General features: G+C 45.0%; 1 protein-coding gene across 4 annotated transcripts in view; it reads left to right on the forward strand.

Annotated features, from left to right (window-relative positions):
- Window positions 1-16,231, forward strand: part of LOC103062741 (major facilitator superfamily domain-containing protein 8-like) — a 29,745-nt gene extending 13,514 nt beyond the window's left edge. For all 4 annotated transcript variants that reach the window (XM_088131909.1, XM_088131911.1, XM_088131910.1 and 1 more), the window contains 9 exons: window positions 1,123-1,242; window positions 2,290-2,369; window positions 3,244-3,562; window positions 4,945-5,018; window positions 6,110-6,193; window positions 7,612-7,741; window positions 8,860-8,982; window positions 13,984-14,114; window positions 15,597-16,231. In XM_088131909.1, coding sequence (XP_087988035.1) covers window positions 1,123-1,242; window positions 2,290-2,369; window positions 3,244-3,562; window positions 4,945-5,018; window positions 6,110-6,193; window positions 7,612-7,741; window positions 8,860-8,982; window positions 13,984-14,114; window positions 15,597-15,686 — 1,151 coding nt within the window. In that variant the 3' untranslated portion in view covers window positions 15,687-16,231. The remainder of the gene's footprint in view (window positions 1-1,122; window positions 1,243-2,289; window positions 2,370-3,243; window positions 3,563-4,944; window positions 5,019-6,109; window positions 6,194-7,611; window positions 7,742-8,859; window positions 8,983-13,983; window positions 14,115-15,596) is intronic.
- Window positions 16,232-17,431: the final 1,200 nt, after the last annotated feature.

Here is a 17,431-nt window from a genome sequence, read left to right on the forward strand (position 1 = left end):
TAAGAGAATTTTCTTCACTTTTTCCTTCATTTCTGCAAATCTGTCTGCCTTTCACTTCTCTTCTCTTCCCCCTTTTCCACACAACATACTTAATCTCTTAGGTAAAAGGCCTAGGAAAAACACTAATGCGCTATTCTAACCTTGTTTTGCATCTTAGCCTGTTGGGCCAAGCTAGGTCATTCAGTTAGTCTTTACTTCCATGTACTCTACAAATTTCAGAAAAATGGCTGAGAGTAGTAATTAAGTTAAGAGTATTGCAAGAGTACATCGATTATATTTTGGACTTGTGGCTTTTATCTTTTTGGCTGGATTTGTAATATTTGACATGTACAGTGGAACCTCGGATTACGAACGCCTCTGTTAACGAACTTTTCGGGTTACGACCAGCTCTGGCCGCAAAAATTTACCTCGGTTTGCGAACTCCGCCTCGGGGTACGAGCAGGATACGCGGCCATTTCCCCTCCTGTGACACGGTCCGCGGCCATTTTTCTGCCCCGACACGTGGTCTGCGGCCATTTTCCGCCCCTGACACATGGTCTGCAGCCATTTTTCCGCCCCTGACACATGGTCCGTGGCCATTTTCCACCCCTGACATGTGGTCCGCGGCCATTTTTCCGCCCCTGACACGTGGTCCGTGGCCATTTTTCCGCCCTTGACACGTGGTCTGCGGCCATTTTTCCGCCCTTGACACGGGGTCCGCAGCCATTTTCCGCCCCTGACATGTGGTCGTAGGGAGGGGGACTCTCCCTCCAAGCAATAGCCGCCTCCCTGTCTTCCACGCCAGAACGGATTAACGGTAATTACATTGAACCTTATGGGGAAATTTGCTTCGGGGTACGACCAATTCGGGGTGCGACCAGAGTCACAGAACGAATTAAGTTCGTAAACCGAGGTTCCACTGGTACCCTTGGCCTAGTTACTCTCATCCTAAATTTAACAAAGGGAGATGGATAGTAAGAGAATGTCTTGTCCAACCATCCAAAGATTAGCTGGACAAATCCCAAAGGTGTCAAACAGGGAAGGGTTATTGGCTAGCACGCTTTGGATGGGTGGACAAGAGAGGGTGTGTTTAATTTGTCATTCCTTCATTTTCTAATGGACTTTTCTGGACCTCATCTACAGGGGTGGGAACTGGAGCAGGTGCCTCCATCTTTGGCTATCTCACCCGTTCTACCACTACCCAGGAGAGGTCCACGGTCTTCGCGGCTGTCATGGCATGCCGCCAAGTTGGGCTACTTATTGGTAAGGACTCCCCTTTTGACAGAACCCCCCAAGAACTGAAATTCTGGGCCTACGTTGGAGGTTTGCACTGCAGTGTTTTGTCACTGGCCTTCTTTACATTATCTAGGAGGACTTCTGGGAGGAGAAAAACAAAGAAAAATGTAGAAGATCAGTAATGTAGGCCCTTTGCCAGCACTGGATTACTCTGTCGAGGGAGTCTGTAGATGAAATTAAAATTGGCATGAAGAAAGCCAGTTTTAGAAGATAAACTTCTAATACTGGAACATCAGAACAGTTTTTGAACAAGCCTATGTGTGTAGCTGCTGCTCTTTCAATAAAAGCCCCTTTTTTTTTATTTTGAAGAGAGCAGCATAAGTAGCCACTAGAATTCATTATTTATATATTCTAAATTGCTTGGAAGTTCTAGGGCAAGTTGAGGAACCTGTGGCTGCCCAGGGGTTGAGTAAACCCCTAGCAGTTGCAGCCATCAGCACTAATAGTATTAGCATCATCAGGAGTAACCTAAGTTTCCCGGTCTTCCTAGATAATTTTTTGTGGCTTAGGGTCTTTTGTCATAGCTGAGTTATGGTGTTCACCCATCTGTAAGTCAGTAGAAAATGATGCAAACATGAAATTCACTGTCCCCATTGCCAGTTCCTGTCTTGATCACCTCTGTCCTGCAGTTCCCTGACTTTGCTTCATGGTAATGGTTGACAAAGGCTAACAGAGTTTACACATCTGTGGGCTGTTCTTAGGCAGTGTTGGAGTAGGGAGGAAAATGTTTTAATGCTGGCAGAAATAAGACAGAGTTAATTTTGTCTGCCTCCTGGATTGGGGACAATGAGGACAACCTCATGAGGACACAGCAGGAAATAGATGTTGCCAGGTTCCAGTGGGAACATGGCTTTTAGTGCATCTCCAAATAAATATAATTTTGTTGGAGTTGATGGGCCTATGCCCTTTTCCAAAGTTATAATTCTAGGACTAGTTAACTTTTGTACCTGTAATGTCCTGGCAGGTAAACAATGTGCCTTCTTCATATACTTGATCTGTCCTATTTGTTTCCAGGGCCAGCCTGTAACCTTTTCCTGCGCCTCTGCAACTTCCATCTGGGACCCTTTGTGGTCAATAAGTTTACATCCCCTGGGGTAAGTAACAGGAATTTTTTTTGAAGCACGGTGTAATCCAACATTTTTTAAATCCTCCATCGATGCTTGGGGCAGACAAATTGAGTGGGCAACTTCACCTTCCTCAGAGGAAAAAAAAATTCTCTCCCAATTTTGCTAGGGCAGGGCACTTTCTTAAGAAGGACCTTAGCATCGCTGCTGAAAAGCCTATGGGGAGAGATAACTCTTGATGTCTTTCCTTGGGGTTGAGTGGAAGGGTGGGAAGCCAGGGAGCTAACAGACCACTGGAGAGACGATTGTACAATGAAAGACAGAATGTTCCCCAACCCCCTGACCACCTCATCAGTATAGAGGGACAATAAGACTATCTTCTGCTCCTGAGAAGTTCACATTCTTTCAAGAACATTTCTTCTCACACTCCCCCCCCATGTTGTCATTGTTTAGACTTAAAACCATAAAAACAGTTAAAACAAGAATGTTAAAAATGAATTCAAATCCAAATTTTAAGTGGTCAACATTAAAAACCTGTTTAAAAAGATGCGCTTTAAAAGCCTTTTTTAAAAGCAAGATTTTAGATTCCTATCATAATTCTGTGCAAATCTACTCAGAAACAAGACCCCTTGGGTTCATGGAGATTCATCAAATAGTTACTTAATGTCTTTTGTGGGGTTTCTGCTATCAAATGCTGCTGCTGAATGTCTTAAATGCTGAATGCTGCTTCAGTGCGGTCTTAAAATTTCAGCAAGAGATACCTTGTTTACTTTGATGAAATGGAATAAAAAGACCTCTGGTTATTCATGGGCTTCCTTTCATTCCCTGCACTCAATTCTGTGCTATGCAAAAGTGCTGAGCGTCTTTTCATTCCTCTGTCCTCTGCTCTGACTCCTGTCCACAGCTCTTCATGTGCCTGGTGTGGATTCTGCTTCAGATTATTGTGATGACAATGTACTATGACATACAGCCACCGACTCACGCTGCAAGGACTGTCCCAACGGTGCAGCGGGATGTCTTGGAAGAGGAGGAGAAGCCACTTATATGGCATGAGGCTGGCCAAGAAGAAGCCACAGAAGGAAACTGCTATGGCAGCACCCCCGTGGGACCTCCCCAATCTTCCCTCGGTGACGAATGCCGATATGTGCCCAATGGACACTTGGCAGATGAAGAATCAGCTGAAGAAGAGAAGAACCCCTTTCATCATTTTAGCTCCATGAGAGGTGAGATGACCCTCATTTATGGCAGGCACTAGTGATGTCCTAGATGCCCAGGCTGTGGGCTGCCTCTGATCCCTTTTTGTAACCCCAAGAGTAGGAGGGGGGGAATTTTGACCTGTTTTTGTTTTTAAATGTTTAAAAGGCAAAATGGATCCATAAGCCTTGCAGAGATGTAAGCCACCTATTCTAGAAAGTTTCTGAAAATTCCCACCTGCACAATTGGGCTGATTTGTCTCATTTTGAGGATAAAGGATAAGGCATCCATATTATTCCTTAAATCAACCACTAGCCCACCAAAAAGGGCATACATTTTAGTCCTGTGCATTCCCTGTGTCATTAGTGACACCTCCAGTATTCCTTAGAGCAGTGTTCCTCAACCTTTGCAACTTTAAGATATGTGGACTTCAACTCCCAGAATTCCCCAGCCAGCCATGTGGAGTTCAAGTCCACATATCTTAAAGTTGCAAAGGTTGAGGAACACTGCCTTAGAGTCGGTCCTTCCTTCCACCCACCCAACCATGATGGCCTCTTGCAGATACCTGTAGATAACATAATCACCCAAATCTTACCCTGTACAAAGGCACAGACCAAAGAACTAAGGAGACCTGAAATTTGCTCTATCTCTGCCTTAAATACAGAATAATTCTAACACTTAGCATCGCATAAAAAAATACTTTCAAATGTCCAGGTGGGGCAGGATTAGATTTTAGATAGAGGCTGGTTCATTCCAATAGCGTGATCTGGTTACTGAATTACCCATTTTCTGTTTTCATATTAATATATTGAACCAGACAAGTTGGATTCAGTAAAATACAAAAACATAAATAGTATAGCTAACCAAGATTAAAACTACAGTAATGAAGCTTAGCACGTAAAGCAATGTAATTACTGAAAGTCAGTAGGAGTCTGGAAGTATGTTTTCCAACTAACAAATTTTATTAAAAGGCATAAGCTGTAGTTCAAGAAAGCTTATGCCTATTATTAAAATTTTTTAGGTGGAAAAGGCACTACCAGATTCCTGGTTTTTTGCTAACATGGCTTTCCTCTTACAATGTCTTTAATTACTGAATCAACCTATTTGGCATCCACATAATAAATTGAACTATAAACTAACCAGGTGAGCTGAGTTTGCACATGACACTAAATTTTAGAACAATTTCACAAAGTTTATACAAGGTCTTTAGCTAGGCTGGCTCAGAGGGTTGTGTGAATCCAGCCAGAGAGAACCTTGGATCTTTTCAAGAGGAGCTCTCAAAGAAAGACCAAGAGGGACAGCTTTAAGATTAACCCTTCATTTCTTTTTCCCCAGAGTAAAAGGGACCTCCTGCCTCCTCAGCCTCAGTGAGGCTCTTCCAGACCTGATGGTGGTTGTGTTTTCATTTCAGAATACTTGCGGGAGGAAGTGGTGGTTCTTCTCACCGCCCAGTTCATTACTCTCTTCAATCAAACGGCGCTGGAGGTAGGCCTTGTTGTGGACGTCGTCCCTGGGCTCATTTGGGAGATCTAAAGCAGAAAGTTGGAAGACTAACTTGAGCTTTTCTGCTTGTACTTTCCTTCCTTTGCTTCCAACGCCACATTCCCGAAGCAGGAATGTGGAAAGTTAGCGCTGTTCCCTCTTGCTTAAATCTGGAGGGTCCATGCAAGAGAGCATGGCCACAAATGGGATTGTCTTCCAGAAGGAAGGGGAGCAAGCTAGGGGAACTGTGAGGGGCCCAGCTAGATACCTTGGCTGGCTTCACCCAACACACTAAGTCCTATAGCTATGTTGACTAAAACATAATTTCTGTGTTCACAGAACATGGATTTAAGTATTCCTGCATTGAACAGGGGGTTGGACTAGATCAGTGTTTTTTCAAGCTTGGCAACTTGGCAGCATGCTGGCTGGGGAATTCTGGGAGTTGAAGTCCACACATCTTAAAGTTGCCAAGCTTGAAAAACACTGACTAGATGATCTAGAATCTTCTTTCCGGTCTTTCCAATCCATCCCTTCTCCTTTTTTCCCCACAACAGTAACTCTGTGAGGTGGGTTGGACTGAGAGCAATTGGCCCAAAGTCACCCAGCCAATTCTAGCTTAATGTGATGGCCCAGTTCAACCCACCCTGTGAAGACAGTAGCTACTTCTCACAGCACACTGAACCACCACAAACGATCCAATCCCATTTTAACCTAGCCTAGCTTGTTGCGTGAACCCAGGGAATCTTTCCCTCTCATGCTTCAAAGCCACCCACAACTTTCAGTGATAAAATCCCCTTTTAAAACAATAAGACCCAGGGATGTCTAGGAGTAGGGGTGGGGCTTGTTTCAAAAAAAGTCGCGATGGTGGTTGTGACTGTGTGATCGAAGCCTGTCCTATTTTTATGGGTGTCACGTGTGTGACTCACATAGACCATCCTTCTCTATCTTGGGGCCCACTAGACCAACATCCCCCATCCTCAGTTGGAAGAAACAGTGTTGAAATGTTGAGAATTGAGACCAGGAGTTTAGTGTTCTGAAAGTTGCTGCTTGTGGTGTTTGAACAGACCAGTACTTGGATTGATTTTTCTCTTTAGACCATGGTGACGCCAATTACACAGAGATATTTCGGTTTTGGAGAACTGGAGAACAGCATCATGTATTTCCTGTGTGGTGTGGAGGTAAGGGTGAAAGTGGTGACACAGCCACTATGGTGTAACTGAGCAGTGTGTGTGTTATAGGAGATTTTCTCACTGTGCCACTTTAACAAGGTGCGGTGTCGGCCTCGCCAGGTAAACCAGGTAGGGATCACAACCAGATGAGCTCATTCCACTTTATTGTAAAGCTCAAGTAACGGAATGTTGCAAGTCTGAAAGTACCTTTCTCCCCCAGTCTCCTTTACAGCCCGAGAACCTGGGGAAAGTGTCTTCTGAGCTTCTTGCCCTGCCCACTGTCCATCTGCGGGCTGTGCTGTCTCTTATCTGACCATTTCCTTGGCAGCGTCTCTTCGCCCCACCTCCCAAGGTCTTTCCCACATTCTGTTACATGCAGACAGGAGCTGAGTCTCTGCTGCCACGTCTTCTGATGCGCTTCTTCCATATCAAATCCAAAGCAATGCGTCATCCTTCCGTTTACCTCTCCCTCTTAACATCTGATCTTGGCTGATGATAGACAGCAGTTGTTAAGAACTGAAAATGATTTGTGAGAGACATTTTAAATATAGTTTACATGTGACGCTCATTTTGCTCTGCCTCGCCTCTGGTAAACAGGTTTGGCAGGTTTTTAAATATGGTGAAAACCTGGCAAACATTTTGAGAAAATGGGGTTGTGAGTGTGTAGTATAAATAGTGATCTTTTTAGGATCTCTCTCTCTCTCACTCTCTCACTCTCTCTCTCATTGTTGCTCGTACTCTAGGGATAAAAGGGAGTCTTCTAAAAGATGACAATTGATGGTTCTGTGAGTCACAGTGAAGGCCATGGTCACCATTTACATATCAGTATCCATCTCATGATTTCACATGATATAGTTAAGCTGGTTACTGAATTAATCTAATTTTTCTGGGTTTGCTTAATACATTGAAACATAAATTAAACTCGTGGGTTTTCATGACAAGCTGTGTCATACATGCAAAACCCCTAAGCAATTAGAGATGCCAGTTTAGCATAAGCTATAGCCCTGCTTTCTGGAGCAGATTATGATCTATTATTATGAGGGTGCTATTCTTTATTTGGGGGGGGGGTTGACCTAGTCATGGTGAGACCACAGAGGGCATGACTCTGCCATGGTTTTCCTTCTTTGGTTCTTGTTTAGTGGGGAAGGATCCCCATTCAGAGGCAGGCCCCTCCTTTTGAATGCAGAAAGATTCCGGAGTAATTCTTGATCTCTTTGATTAATAATCTGGAAGCATGCAGTGAGAGTCATTGCACCTAGATGGTCTGATTACACCAGAGTTTCTCAGCTTTGGCAACTTTAAGATGGGTGGACTTCAACTCCCAGAATTCCCCAGCCAGAATTCTGGGAGTTGAAGTCCACCCATCTTAAAGTTGCCAAGGTTGAGAAACACCAGATTACCCTGTCAGTGTGCCTCTTCTTTTTCAGGTCATTGGTGGCTTCTTCCTGGTGCGCTTCCTCAGTGTTCGGCTATCGGATCGGATCATCTTGCTCCTAGGTCTGGTCATCTGCAACATAGCCTGTATCTGGTGCCTGCTGTTCCTGACCCACCCCCAAGGTACTGATGTTGGACTACTGGAGAACAGCATGAAGGTGTCTTTACTCCATCTCCTCCATTCCTGACCTACTGATTTCATAGAGACATAGAGTTATAAGGACTGGTTGAAGTCTTGTAGTCCAACCCTCTGTTCATTGTAGGATCCTCTAACATCTCTGACAGATGGCTGTCCAGAGTCTGCTTGAAGCCTCTAGAGGAAAACTTGCTATGTCATGAGGCAGCCTTTCTGCTTAATAGCTCATACCATTAGGAGGTTTCTCCTGATGTCTAGCCTGAACCTCCTTCCTTGTAATTTTAACCCACTGTTCTAGCCTTGCCCTCTGGGGCAATAAAAAATAAGTCCACTCTTTTGTCTCTGTGACCACCTTTCAAATATTTGAAGACTGCTATCATATCTCTGTGGAGTTGCCTCTCCTAGTGGGTAAACATACCCAGATTCTTTAACTATTCTCTGTGGGGCTTGGTTTCCAGACCACTCACTGTCTTTGTAGCCCTCCTCTGAACGTGCTCCAATTTATTACTGTTCTTTTGAATTGTGGTGCCCAGAACCTGATCCAGAATTCCACAAAAGGTTTGATCAGGGCAGAATAGACAATTTCTCAGTTCTCGATTACTCTATCTTCCTGTTAATATCTCCCAAGATAACGTTTATACCTCTAACAGCTGCATCACATCTCACTACTGGCTGGTGATTTACTTCTTCCATCTTGGATGCAGCCACCTCATGTTTTATAATCTCTTCAACAAGAGCAGCTCTCATAAAATCCTTGTCCTGCAGTAGAGGAATTCGGCAGGTGGTATAAACTGGGTGATGGTCAGATCTTGCTGGGCCAAGGGAAGGGACCTGGAATGTTTTCACATCTGTAATCCACCTTTAGCCCAAATAGGCTTTGGAAGGTTTGCTTATCCTTTTCTCCTCTCCATATATTTGCATGGATCATGATGAGGACCAGGAGCAGATCCTGGGCTACCAGTGATCTAGCTTAGCTTTCCCCGGATGGCCAAGTTGGAGGTGTCCAGTTGAGGAAGCTGGTTTTAAGCCAGGTATAATTATTCTGGGGAAGACTGCTATGATCTTTCTTCATACCTTGTTTTGCATGTCTCTGTCCCCCACACAGGTACCATTGCTGTCCTCCTCATGGAGCTGGTAGTAGGGGTCTTCTTGCAGGTCTTGGGTCTGCCCTTTGTCGCTGTTTCCCAAGTGTCGCTCTTTTCTAAGGTCACAGCTGAGAGAACACAAGGTAAACCTACCCTGCTCCTGATTCCAGCTTTCCCCAATCTGCCATTCCTCTGGGAAATGTTGGGATTGCTATTCCCAACCTGGCTCCAGATTTCGGAAAGTTGCCTTGATCCGTTTCTTGGAGTGTTTTGTTGCCACAAAGCCAGAATAGACTATAGAATTGCAGGGCTCAAAATGTTTTGAACTCAAGCGCTTGTTGAGTTTGAAATGCTCCATTGGGAATGTCAAGCAATTGTTTGAAACGTGTCTGCCTTATTTTAGGCTGTTTTTGTCATTTTGGAGGTCTTTCAAACTCAAAACAGACTTCCCAAATGATTAAAATAGCCTCTTTCACACTCAGAGCAGGGTGTTCTGAACTTGAGGTGGCCCGTGTTCAAACATTTTGTACATCTGTAATATAAAGTGTTGGACTGAAATTGGGGTGAGTTTGAATATCTTGACCAGTTGCTGCTTTCTAGAATTTGTATATACAGAGCCAACTTGCAGTTGTGAGAGCCAGTTTGGTGTAGTGGTTAAGGCACCAGTCTAGAAAGTGGGAAACTGTAGGTTCTAGCCCTGCCTTAGGCACCAAGCCAGCTGGGTGACCTTGGGCCAGTCACTCTCTCTCAGCCCTAGGAAGGAGGCAATGGGAAGCCACTTCTGAAAAATCTTGCCAAGAAAACTGCAGAGACTAGTCCAGGCAGTTGCCAGGAGTCAAGACTGACTTGAAAGCACGCTTGCATGTACACGCACGCACACACACACACACAAAACTTGAAGATGTGCAGAGCAAATGTATATGAAGTATCTGCTCTCCCACTGAATCTCAGAAAAAGGGCCATCTTTCCTTCTTTTATTTATTTTAAAAAATAAATACATTTTAAAAATTGTATAGCCACCCATCTTATGCAACATAAGCCCAGGAGACTCCCAAACAACATTAAAACAATAAAAAACAGTAAAACAACAACACAGAAACTTCCGGTGCTCCCAGCCACAACACAGCCCCACACAACCCCAAGGAACTTTTCTGGGCTCCAGCCTCACACTGTCCCAATGGTTGTGGGAAAAACAGGTTATTAAAGCTTTCCGGAAGGGTAGGGGCGTAGGGGCTGGCCGGATCTCAGGGTGAAGGGTGTTCCCTTGCATTCACATCCGTGCAGGAGACACTTCTTGCATTCCATCTGTTGAGGAAATGCATTAGGTATGTACTAAAGCTAGAGACTTTAGTGGTGGTGCCTCTCCTATAAAGGAAGAGCATTTGGCAGCAACACTGTGCTTCTTTCATGCTGGCTGGGGAATTCTGGGAGTTGAAGTCCACATACCTTAAAGTTGCCAAGGTTGAGAAACACTGCTGTAACCTTACAATAAAAGTAGTGTTAGAACTCATGGTTGGTGCTTCTTGGCTGGACTACCTTGAAAGGGTGACATCAGTTTTGCAAGTCTGAAAGCATTTCTCCCCTCCTTTCCTTTTTCTCTCCAGAAAACTAGGGAGGGTCCCTTCTGAGATGCTTCCCGTGCCTCTTTTCCTTCTGGGGGCTAAGACACCTTTTGCATGACAGTTGTCTAGCCTGCAGCTCTTCTTCCTGTCTCCCAGGGTCATTCCCACCTTACCATTACACCCATTGACACAGCCCACTGAACCAGATCATTTTAAGATCCGAACAGCTGTATTCAGACAACGTGCTAACTTTATTTAGGGCTAATCTTTTTAGATGTTTTGTGGGTTTGATAAGGTGTGTGAACTCAGGCCATTCCATTTGTTTATGGTTCAGTATATTATGTGAATGTATAAAATGGGATTATATTCCCCAACCAGCTCCAGTGTATTGTGCAAACACGGCCACTGGGGATACATTTTTGTGTCTCTCTCTTGAAATTATTGTTCGAAGCTTTATTTTTTTAATGGCGTAGCCTTATATTTTTCATATCATCCCTTGAAACCAATTGTGTTTTTTATCCCTACCGATTCTCATTCAATCTGACAACTGAAAATTTCTTTCAGAGGACAAGAGAACGTGAGTGAAGCTCTCTTGGGTGGGGGGTGATATTCTTAGACTTGCAATGTGGCCAAGGGGTGTGTGTGATCATCCTGTCTTTCAGGGTGCAATACTCTCTCTCCAGAGGTCTGCAATTCCCATGCTTTTATTATATCCCAAGGAAAGGCCTTGGAAAGGAACTCTTTCTATGGGGTTCTTGATGATGGGAAAGTCAGGCAGCCAGCGATCAATTCAGTCACCACCAAGAGAAGTTCAGTTGACACTTTCCTGTATCCCAAAAGATAAGGCAGAAAAACAGATACCTCTTTCACAGGAAAAGAAAACTTCTGAGAAATGGCAAGGCACATCTCAGCACAGTTTTAGTTTACACTCATATTATTCCATTCCCCTCCTTGAAAGGATTCTTGAGTGCTTTTAGATGGAGACTCCTAGCCTTACCAGTCAAAAGATAGCAACACGATTCCCACATTGCACCAAGACATCGTTTGATTTATTTAGTTTTAGCATGTTGTGTGAACCTACCTGGTACGATATGGTTCAGTTTTATATGCAAACCTAGTCTTATATGTATTCTTTAAAAAAATAGAATTCCTCTCCTGGAGTGGCTATTGCAGGACAAAGTGTCTTGTTTCCAATTTGATTTCAGTTTCCCTGTGCCCGGCTTCTTTTTCTGACCTGGTAGTATCTACCCAGATCATATTACTGCCAGGCGGTGCCCTCCTGAACTTCTGTTTGAAGAGCTGAGCTTTTGGTAATGTTTCCTTGCCAGATTTAATGCTCTCGCAGCGAAACACAGTTCTGCAAAATCACTTCCAAGGCAGATATTTCTGGCCTGCCCTCCATCTAACCGTGTAGCTGAACAGAAATGGTAGGGCTGGTTTTGCAAGCGCTGTGGGAAGTGAGTAAGTAGGCTTGCTCATAGTACAGTGGACTTGAAGATGTAGGAAGGTTTCGATCAAAAACAACCCATTGAGTTCCAAATTGTAGCTCTTATTAAAGCTGAAGATCAGTGGGAGGTGGGTGCAATTATCCGTGCACGGAAAGAAACAAAAAAAATGTTCAAAACACAGAAATAAGCAACTAGCCAACTCAGATTGTTTTGGATTATTCAGAGAAGATCCTTTTGCTGTTGTTGCAGCAATGAATCATGCAGAATTCTATTCTCAGTTTAATTTTTTCCCCCAACTACTGGAGAATCCTTCTGCTTGTACTGCAACGGGATTTCTTTTAAAACTTCTATCAGCTTGTGACTGCAGTCTGAAATGGCATAAGCCACGTTTTCCCAAGGTTTGGCTGAGGATTATGGGCACCTACAGCCCAACCCACCTGGAAAGAAAAGCTGGTAAGGACTGTGTCCAAATTGACCACTTCAGGAAGAGATCATCCCCTTAACATGTAGGTAATATTTATGGGAACTGTTCAGTCCTAAGATTTCCCTGACTTGTATTTTGAAATGGCACCATCCTTGATGCAAATAAATAAATAAATGGAGGAGGGAGAAACAATACGCCATGCCGAATGTGTAAAAATTGCCTAGGGCAATTCACTGATCCCTACAGAGGAAAGCTTAGAACTGCTACCGTAATTTAAATAGGAATGCAACAGGCATCTCTGGATAGATTCTGACATGGCTGGCTGGGGAATTCTGGGAGTTGAAGTCCACCCATCTTAAAGTTGCCAAGGTTGAGAAACCCTGCCCTAGCGGGTCTTCTTATCTCTTGGGCCCAGTGATTCACTCATGCTGTGGTCCATTCACTGCTGCTGTGGTTCGGTTTATTGCATCAGCAGCGATAAACTGGACTAGATAGCTTTCAAATAAATGGCTAGCTGTTCTCTCTAAGGACATGTGGCCATTTGACAGAGCCAGAATTACTGCTTCCTTGATGGGCCAAACAATGTTAGCTAGGCTACCAGAAATGTTCATTCTTGATCAAGGAAGCTGTATTTTCCCACCTGCCCACTACTTTCTTCCTGCTGAGCTCTTTTAAGGCAACCTTCCTCATTTTTTTTCAAGGAGGGCCAACCTTGCATGGAACACACCCATGCAGTGGAGCATTTTAGGCTCACTTTCTATATCACTGGCCTCCTTCCAAACGGGTTGGATGTCAACCCTGCTTGGGAATTGTAGAAACTGGCATCCAATCTCCTTGGAGGGCAACAGATAGGGGAGGAAGGCTCTAGGTTAGTGTTTTTCAAACTTGGCAACTTTAAGATGGGTGGACTTCAATTCTGGCTGGGGAATTCTGGGAGTTGAAGTCCACCTATCTTAAAGTTGCCAAGGTTGAGAAACACTGCTCTATGCTAACTTTAGGCTACACTGTTGTAAGGTAGGGTTTCAGTGGAAGATGTTTCATGGATGAAGAAGTAATGGATGACACTTGCTGGTGCTTTCATGAAAAGTCCAGTTGCAGACAGCCTCCAGATTGGTGTAAGAGTCTTAATATGCTTAGTTTGCTTCCGGGTCCAATTCAAGGTGTTGGTTATCACCTTTAAAGCCCTACATGGCATGGGGCCAGGCTACCTGAAGGACCGCCTCGCCCCCATGATCTCAACCCGTCCCACCCGATCTCACAGAGAGGGCATGCTTCGGATCCCCGTGGTAAAAGAACTTCGTTTAGTGGGATCCAGAAGGTGGGCCTTCTCTGCTGTGGCCCCCGCCCTCTGGAACATCTTGCCCCCGGAGGTGAGACAGGCCCCCTCACTCCAGGCCTTTCAGAGGGATTTGAAGACCTGGCTCTGCCATCTGGCCTGGGACGGGGAGGGAGGATATCAGAAATGGGGTTGGCTGGCCCCTTAGCAGCCTGGTGTGGCCCCCATCGGCCTCTTGGATTTTTTAGCTTTTTTATTTTTTAATGCTTGGTTTTTATAACTTTTAATTGTATTTATGTTTTTAGCGTGTTGTAAGCTGCCCAGAGTCCCCCATTGTGGGGAGATGGGCGGGGACAAATTAAATAAATAAAATAAAAATAAATAAAATAAATATAACAGGACTGATTTCTCCCTCATCCTTTCTTCTTTGGCAGGGTTCAGCCAGGGGCTCCGTCGCTCTGTCGGGGGAATTGCCACCATCCTTGGGCCTTTGTGGGCTGGAGGGTTGACGGATAATCTGTACATCATGCTAGGTGTGATGATGGGCCTCCTGAGTCTATTGATGGTGAGTGTGCAAAGGCCAGTTTTCTTCCTCTTTCTCCAGCCATAACTTCCTATGTTGAAGTGAAACTCCAAGGTCCCAGATTTCTTGTGCCTGTAAGCTTCTGTGTTCTGAGAAGGGGATCTTTCTGGGTTTCCCCAAGTCTTGAGAAGCAGCTGTGGAAAAAAAATAGGGAAGTGAAATCTGAGAAATACAGGATACAGGCAAATATGTTCACGATCATACTACAATTTAAAAAGCTATTTACAGATAATCGTTGGGACTAGGCAATGCTTAAGAGGCAAAGGCAAAAAGGTGCTTTGGAGTGTGTATGGACACGCATAGAGTACCTCTGTTTATTTCAAATGGGGTAGCCATGCAATCCAAGGGAAAGATGCAGATCTTCTAAGGAGTTGCAGACAAGTGCTACCTGAGTTTCCCCTGAAACTCCTGAGCACCTTTCTGTCTTCAAATCCAAAGTGCTACAGAGCCCTGATAGTGGTACCATGTAATGATATATGGGAATGACCTTGGGAGACAGGAGGAAGAGCTGCAGACCAGGCAACAGCCAGATAAGAGGCAGCTGAGCCCGCAGAAGGAATGGGGGCGTGGCAAATGTCTCAGAAGGGACCCTCCCTAGTTTCTTGGACTGTAAAGGCCAGTGGGGAGAGATGTACTTTCAGACTTACAAGATTCTTTTAATGTAACTTTACAGTAAAATCATAGCTAGTACTCTTGGGTGTGCTTCTTGTCTGGACTACCTCACAATGCTGACAGACTGGAATGTGGATTGCAAGGCATAATCAATGGGCAAAACTAGAGAGTGCACCCCTATTTCCATGCATGGTGGATTTCCACCCCAGGTCTAAACCGTGGGCTCTTCCCATTTTTTATTTTTTTGCATTACAGCTCCCAGAAGGTGCAGCAAGCATGGTGGTCAACTAGCGGGGAGGGTATTAGAGAATGCCCCATTACTTACCCTTAGCCCAGTCCACCACAGATGTTCCTTGTGACTTATCCTAGAGCTGGAGTTGAGCTGGCCACTTCCAGAGCAGGGCCTCCTAAATTCCATCTCCCAGACTTGTTTCTCTTTGAACTGACTGGATCGGTGTGCCCAAGGGAAGGCAGAGAATGGCTGCCAAAATGATCTTTCACCTGGCAGCTGTGTCCTAACTTGTGTATCTTAACCACCGATGACCCTCATAGACACCTTTCACTCAAGAAACTCCAGGGGCAAACGCAGCTGTGATGGCTTCATCTGATTTGGCTAAGTGCATTGTGAGAACACTGCCTAGATCTTGCTAGATGACAGCCTCTTCCAGCCCCAGCCAGTCTGGCCGATGGGGACCAGTCGTGAGCGGTGCCCATGCCCTCTGGTCCCGGCTCTAGTGAGATAAATCGTTACTGGAGACAAATTCGGATCTGCTCTCCTTCCGTCTTTCTGTAGCTAAATCTCTCCCTTGCTACACCTCCCCGGTGTGATCCCTATTCTTCTTTTCCCTACAGATTATGGTGGGGCTGTCCTACAGGTACCTGGTGGAGACTCCAAGCGAACGCTTTTCTCCAGGAACATCCCAGGGGGAATCCAATTCATGAGGAGCTGATGCCGTGACCTCGGAGGCGTGGAGAAGCTCACACAAGCTGGGTGAAAGGGCTACCAGCCCTCTGGCCATGTCAGGGGGACAACTTTGGCTTTCAACTTCCAGACTCCAAGAACATCAGGAGAAGCTGGTGACGGCATTGTCCACCTTAGAGACAGAGGAGTTGTTCTGGTCTCTTCTTTCCATCAGGATGTTTTTTTTGATATGAACCCGGCAGAACGTAGATTTTTTTTTTCCTTTTCTTTTCTTTGGGATGCTTTGCAGGGTAGCAGAAAAGGTGGTATCTTAGTTGGGGCACAGATCCATGTAATTCTTGTGTTCCATTTTGCAGAAGAGAGCAGATGAGCTAATTGATGAATTTGAAATCCTTCCACAAAAAGACAAGAAACGTCTGCCTTGAATCTTTATTTTCTTGTAATTTATTACGATTTCGGTCATTACCAGTTATTTTGTTGCTGCTGATGTTTTCACAGTTCTGTCCTTGACAGTTGTTAAAATGCATTGATAGTGCTGGATGTTTTATTTATTAAAGTATTTCCACCCTGTCTTTACTTTCCACGTTTGGGCTGAGGGCTGGAGTAACCCCTGAGGGCTTTTTTGAAAAAGTTGGTCTGGAGAAAAAGAATGGGATGGGAGAAATTACACAATTCAGATGCGTCTGGAAGGGGGTTCTGGGCATGGGGGTGTTTGTTGAGGCAGCAAGAGACCTCCAGGGGTTTGATGGATGGTGGAGCTGCAAGAAGAAGAATTACTGGCATGGAATGACCTTTCGGACAAGAGGTGTTTCTATGGCAGAAATGCTTATTCTTTGATGCTGGAACTCAGGTCTAACCAGGACAAATGCTGGCTGCATTCCACCATTCAATAAGCCACTAGTCTAACCATGGTTTGCTAAAACTTAAGTGGCCTGCTTTGCACAGCCACCTCAGCCATGAACCACAAAGGTGAGCACGTATCAAGTGCTGCTAAATAAACTGACCCACGTTGGCTTGGGTCAATTTGGCCGCTGGGTTGACTCAGCGTGGGTTCACGCTTTCAGACAGATGCAGGCCAGGTTCACCTGTGCACTTGCTTAGCTCCTATTTAGCTATCATGGGACACATGGTGGTTCTTACTGGAGCAAATGCTGCCTCTGCCTCTGCTTGAAAATCCTGCTTCGCCACTGCGGCGGCTGCTTTCAACCTCAAAGGGGTGCCATTGTGGCTGAAGCTGTGTCCTCCCCTCCTGCCCCTGCTGGATCCTGGTTCCACACTGCAATTCTGCAGCATCTGTGAGTGGGCGATCACGGACTTTCTCCTCCAGATCAGGTTTCACCGGCATGGATTCAGTTCAAAGCTGCTTCCTAGAACCAGAGAGTGAGACCTGCTTTTTCCCACCCTCCTTTTGTCCCAATGCGGCCCGGCCAGATGATACTCTGGAAAGAAGCTGGATTATTCCTTATGCATTGCTGCCTCCCATCTCAGTTAACCTTGCTCTGTTGCAGCTTTCTCCAACCTGGTGCCCTCCAGATCCATTGGGCTTCGGTTTGCATCACAGCCCAGCAGTATGGTCGATGGCCTTGACTTACAGTATCAAGATGAGCAAATTGATCTAGTGGCAATCGTGTTATCTGTAGCACTGAAAAAAAGCTGTAATTTGCTTGTTGGAGAAAACCTATTCTCCTCGTGGCATTTATAACAGAAAGCAAAAGCTGCTTAAGAGTGGGAGACTCTCCCACCGTTGTCTCGATGGCTGTGCTTG

Source organism: Python bivittatus, unplaced genomic scaffold, assembly GCF_059951505.1.
Source record: "Python bivittatus isolate LINGU-HERP-01145 unplaced genomic scaffold, Pbiv_v1 ctg000980_np1212, whole genome shotgun sequence".
Classification (NCBI taxonomy): Eukaryota; Metazoa; Chordata; class Lepidosauria; order Squamata; family Pythonidae; genus Python; species Python bivittatus.